This window comes from Vulpes vulpes, chromosome X (assembly GCF_048418805.1).
Source record: "Vulpes vulpes isolate BD-2025 chromosome X, VulVul3, whole genome shotgun sequence".
Classification (NCBI taxonomy): Eukaryota; Metazoa; Chordata; class Mammalia; order Carnivora; family Canidae; genus Vulpes; species Vulpes vulpes.
This window is the reverse complement of record NC_132796.1, coordinates 84,855,343-84,861,342: the sequence shown is the minus strand read 5'-3', so window position 1 is coordinate 84,861,342 and position 6,000 is coordinate 84,855,343. Positions and strand designations below refer to the sequence as shown.

Here is a 6,000-nt window from a genome sequence, read left to right as displayed (position 1 = left end):
TTATTATTTAAGACCACCGTTGTTACCCTGATACCAAAACCAGACAAAGCCGTTACAAAAAAAGAAAGCTACAGGCCAATATCTCTGATGAAATACATGCAAAAATCCTTAACAAAATATTAGCAAATCAAATTTAAAAATATATTAAAAGGATCATTCATTATGATAAAGTGTGATTTATTCCAGAGATTCAAGGATGGTAATATTCACTATCAATTTATGTGATACAATGTATTAATGAAATGAAGGATAAAAATCATATGATCATTTCAACAGATAGAGAAAAAAATCCATAAAATTCAACATCAGTTCATGATAAAAACTCAATAAAGTGAATTTAGAAGGAACATACTTCAACACAATAAAGCCATAGATAACAAACCCACAGATAACGTAATCAATGGTGAAAAACAGAAAGCTTTCCCTCTAAGATCAGGAACAATACAAGGATGTCCACTTTCATGACTTTTACTCAACATAGAACTGGATGTAAAACTATTAATATTTGCAGGTGACATGAAAATATATATAGAGGGCAGTCCCAGTGACCCAGCGGTTTGGCGCTGCCTTCAGCCTAGGGTGTGATATGGAGATCTGGGATCGAGTCCCATGTTGGGCTCCCAACATGGAGCAGAGGGAGAGGGAGAAGCAGGCTTCCCGCTGAGTGGGGAGCCCAACACAGGGCTCAATCCCAGGACTCTGGGATCATTACTTGAGCCAAAGGCAGATGCTTAACTGACTGAGCCACTCAGGCTCCTCTGACATTTTAATTATTATGTATCTTCGTGGGGACCTCCTTGGGTTCATTTTATTTGGGGCACTCTGTGCTTCCTGGACATGGATGTGTTTCCTTCCCCATATTAGGGGAGTTTTCAACTATTATTTCCTCAAATAAGTTTTCTTACTCTTTCTCTCTTTTCCTTCTGGATCTCCTATAGTATGCTTGATGTTGTCTTTAAGGTCCTATCCTCATTTAAAAAATTTTTTTAAAGGCTTTATTTATTTATTCATGAGAGACACAGAGAGAGGGAGAGGCAGAGACACAGGCAGAGGGAGAAGCAGGCTCCATGCAAGGAGCCCGATATGGGACTCGATCCCGGGACTCCAGGATCATGCCCTGGGCTGAAGGCAGGCACCAAACTGCTGAGCCACCCAGGTGTCTCTCCTCATTTTTTTTTTAAAGATCTTATTTATTTATCTGTGAAAGACACACAGAGAGAGGCAGAAACATAGGCAGAGCGAAAAGCAGGCTCCTTGCAGGGAGCCGGATGCCAGACTCCATCCCTGGACCCCAGTTCACCCTCTGAGCCAAAGGCAGACACCCAACTACTGAGCCAGCCAGGTGTCCCAACCTATCCTCATTTTTAAATTATTTTCTCTTGGGGCACCTGGGTGTCTCAGCTGTTGGGCAGCTGCCTTCAGCTCAGGTCATGGTCCCAGGACCCAGAATCGAGTTCTGTCTCAGGCTCCTGCTGGGAATCTGCTTCTCTCTCTCCCTCCCTCTCTCTCTCTGTCTCTCATGAATAGATAAATAAATCTTTTTTAAAAAATTATTTTCTCTTTTAGCTGTTCACCTTGCAAGCTTTCCATTTCCGTCTTCCAGATAACTGATCCATTTTTTCGTATGTTCTTATCTGCTGTTAATTCCCTTTAGTGTATTTTTATTTCAGTTATTGTATTCTTCAATTTTGTTTGATGTTTCTTTCTTTCTTCTTTTTTTTTTTATGTATCTTTTTGTTGAAGTTCTCACTGAGTTCATCCACTCTTCTCTCAAGTCCAATGACATCTTTATGACCATTATATAAAACTCTTCATCAGGTAGGTTGTTTATCTCTGTTTCTTTAAGTTCTACTCATGTTTATCTTTTTGTTTCATTTGGATCATATTTCTCTGTGTCATTTTTTTTTTTACTTTTTTGATTTGTTTGTTTGTTTTTAAAGATTTTATTTACCTATTTGACAGGGAGAGAACACAAGCAGGGGGAGTGGCAAGCAGAGGGAGAGGGAGAAGCAGGCTCACCACAGAGCAGGAAACCCAAAGCGGAGCTCAATTCCAGGACCTTGAGATCATACCTGAGCCAAAGGCAGACAGTTGGTCATTTCCGGGCAGCACAGGACGGAGTGGCCAACGGCCTGCAGAGCAACATGCCTAAGTTTTATTGTGACTACTGCGACACATACCTCACCCATGACTCTCCATCTGTGAGAAAGACACACTGCAGTGGTAGGAAACACAAAGAGAATGTGAAAGACTACTATCAGAAATGGATGGAAGAGCAGGCTCAGAGACTGATCGACAAAACAACTGCTGCATTTCAACAAGGAAAGATACCTCCTACTCCATTCTCTGCTCCTCCTCCTGCAGGGGCAATGATCCCACCTCCCCCCAGTCTCCCAGGTCCTCCTCGCCCTGGTAAGATGCCAGTCCCCCATATGGGGATCCCTCCCATGATGCCAATAATGGGCCCTCCTCCTTCTGGGATGATGCCAGTGGGACCTGCTCCTGGAATGAGGCCACCTATGGGAGGCCATATGCCAATGATGCCTGGGCCCCCAACGATGAGACCTCCTGCTCGTCCCATGATGGTGCCCACTCAGCCAGGAATGACTCGACCAGATAGATAAGGAGAGACAGGAACCTCTTTATATTCATTTTATATTACTTGTTCTACTTCACCAGGAGATCATGGTGCTGTGACTCTGGGTGTTTTCTAACAGCATGACAAGGAAGACTTGCTTCCCCTTCCTATCAAAGAGAGAATAGTTTTTGCAGGGGAATAGTGAGACCAAAATAAAAGGCAATTTTCATTTGTATTGTGAAATGTGAAAATAAAATTGTCAACTGTTTTAGTTAAAACAACAACAACAACAAAAAAAACAAAGGCAGACGGTTAACCAACTGAGCCACCCAGACACCCTTTGGGTTTGTTTCTATCAGTTAGATCAAAGAACTACCTCTCTCAGTCTTAAAGGTTTGGGTAGGAACACCCTTGTGTAGACTGCATGGAGCTTACACAAGTATGCTGAGCCACCTCAGCGTCCCGAATTTCTTTTTTTAAATGTATTTTTCATATATATGCACACACGCAGGTATAAGTAATCATTACACTCAATGTGGGGCTCAAACTCACAACCTTGAGATGATCAAGAGTTAGATGCTCTACTGCCTGAGCCAACCAGGTGCCCTTCTATGAATTTCTTTTTTACATTCAGATTTTGTCCTGTTTTTACTCTTTCCCATTCAGAAATAGCCAGCTTCACTTTAGGACAAAATTAATTTCTTTTTCTTCAATGTAATGCATCTCCATTCCTTATACCTTATTTTACTGAAAATATAGATTCTTCTTTCCTTGCATAAAGAGATGTTCCCCTTATCATTTCTAGTAGCTTTAATTACATATATTATAATTTTTAATCTTTAAAAACTTTATTTTCTACTGAAAATTAAGAAGTAAACAATTATGGACTGTTTTTTTTTTTTAAGATTTTATTTATTTATTTATTCATGAGAGACAGAGAGGCAGAGACACAGGCAGAGGGAGAATCAGGCTCCATGCAGGGACTCCATCCTGGGTCTCTAGGATCACGCCCTGGGCCAAAGGCAGTGCTAAACCGCTGAGCCACCCAGGCTGCCCTATGGATTGTTTCTTATGCTAGCATTCTATAGCTTGGCAAATACAGAAATAATTTTTGTAATTTTTAGAAACATGCTTTCTCATAGTAAATTTTTCAGTATGGCACAAAGCATGTTTACTACTGGACCCAAATATTGTTAGTTCCTCTGTAAAGGAAGCCAAAAGTTGATATACCTGTTCTCCACCCCCTCCTTTTAAAAGATTTTATTTATTTATTTGAGAGACAGAGTGAGCCAGAGAGAGAGCACAGGAGCAGAGGGCAGAGGACAGAGGGAGAGGGAGGAAAGGGCTCTCCTGCTGAGCAGGGAACCCGATGTGAGGTTCAATCCCAGGACACTGGGACCATGACCTGAGCTGAAGGCAGGCATTTGTTTAATCTACTGAGCCCCCAGGGTCCCTGGATAAACTGATTTTTAGTAATGTTTCAGTATTTTAGTTTATTTGGAGATGATCTAGTTATTCAATAAATTAGCCTTAACTCATCATTTAACTTACTTACAAAACTTTAAGTTTTCGGGTAACCATAAGATTTTGGAAACTTTTTGATCCTAGGGTCCTAGGATTAAGCCCTTAATCTGGCTCCCTGGGATGCCTGGGTGGCTCAGCGGTTAAGTGAGTCTGCCTTTGGCTTGGGGCATGATCCTGCACCCCCAGAATTGAGTCCTGCATCAGGCTCCCTGCATGGACCATCACTGCTATGCCTAGAAGGCATGATACTGAAGGCTTCTCCCTCTGCCTATGTCTCTGCCTTTCTTTCTGTGTCTCTCATGAATAAATAAATAAGATTTTTAAAAAAAAAGTCCATTAAAAAATAAATCAATCAAATTTTAAACTAGCTTTTAGGGGGATCCCTGGGTGGCTCGGTGGTTTGGAGCATGCCTTTGGCCCAGGGTGCAGTCCTGGGGTCCCAGGATCGAGTCCCGCATCAGGCTCCTGGCATGGAGCCTGCTTCTCCCTCTGCCTCCCTCTGCCTGCCTCTCTCTCTCTCTCTCTCTACGTCTATCATAAATAAATAAATAAATAAATAAATAAATAAATAAATAAATCTTTAAAAAAAGAAAATAAACTAGCTTTTATTCACTGAAGATTATCTTAGATCATGTGGACTTGAAAAAACCCATAAATATTGTGTAAGGTTTCCTATTTTTTAAGAAAGATTTTATGTATTTACTCATGAGAGACACAGAGAGAGAGAGGCAGAGACACAAGCAGAGGAAGAAGCAGACTCCACACTGAGCAGGGAGCCTGATGTGGGACTAGATTCCAGGACCCGAGATCACAACTTGAACCAAAGGCAGATGCTCAACCACCAAGCCACCCAGGTGCCCTAGTTTTCCTATTTTTAAGAACTCTAGGAATCCTTCCATATAAGCATTAGAAGGCTTTTTCCCCCTCTGGGTACATAGTTTTATTGTAGTTTAGGGGAGAGGGCCTAAAAAACTTCCTATCAGCTTCCAATTTAGCCAACTGCTGGAAGAAAATCTCTTTATATATCTCTTCAGTTTTTAGCTGAGATGAACAGTAAATATTTTTGGCAGTATTTAACAACCCTTTGGACTCCAAAGACATTTAGAAAGAGGATGCAGAAGATATTTTGTTTTCCTTTCTCCATTGCGTACTACTGATAGAGATCTAGGAGAGTCAACTCTACTAAGAATTCTCACCCTTAGCCAGCTTTAGTTAGCTTCCCCGGGATCCCATCTAGAGGTTCCAAGTGGGGTTTAAAATAGAGTGTAGCTCCAGTATCAACTAGAATTCACCCAGGTTTTTCATTCATTTGTAGTTTCCCCTTCGCTGTTTAAGGGAATAATGTAGCATCTTGCTAGAAAATTCCTGAAAGTCTCATCAACTCTGGGAAGGGCCCATATGTGATCCTTTCTTGGAGCATAGATTTAGGATTGTCTGTAAGGCCACTGATTTGGTGGATTTTGTTTATAGTCTTTTCCCAAAGAGCAAAGTCCTTACTGCTTATAGTGGTCAGACCAGTGGCCTCTCATCCTAGTTTCTGCCATTTTATCAATCTATTAGAAGATAATACATTTACAAAGATTTTTGAGGATGCTCTGTGGGTTTAGGAAATCTTTAAAAGTATGGCCTTTGGCCAGGGAGTGAAAGATAGCTGACCAGGATCACCTGTAGCCTTAGATGGTCTTGTAAAAGGAAAAGCTGTTTAATAGCCTTTTCAAAGTGAAAACAAGCTATTTAGACAGAGTATTACTGAAATAAGTACTCAGATAAAGTAAGATAGAGGTAAGTGGTAGGGGTTATTACATCAGTCTTACAGTCTTTTATTTTAGGTACCTCTTATGTTTTTCATTTTTCATTAGCCTTTCACAACAGACCTTTCATTATAGGTATTTTGGAAT

At 40.9% G+C, this 6,000-nt stretch overlaps 1 protein-coding gene across 1 annotated transcript; it reads left to right on the top strand.

Moving 5' to 3' along the window:
• Positions 1 to 2,100: 2,100 nt before the first annotated feature.
• Positions 2,101 to 2,802, top strand: LOC112908442 (U1 small nuclear ribonucleoprotein C-like). The gene has a single exon (XM_072744895.1). The coding sequence runs from the start codon at positions 2,145 to 2,147 to the stop codon at positions 2,622 to 2,624; it is 480 nt and encodes a 159-aa protein (XP_072600996.1). The 5' UTR covers positions 2,101 to 2,144; the 3' UTR covers positions 2,625 to 2,802.
• Positions 2,803 to 6,000: the final 3,198 nt, after the last annotated feature.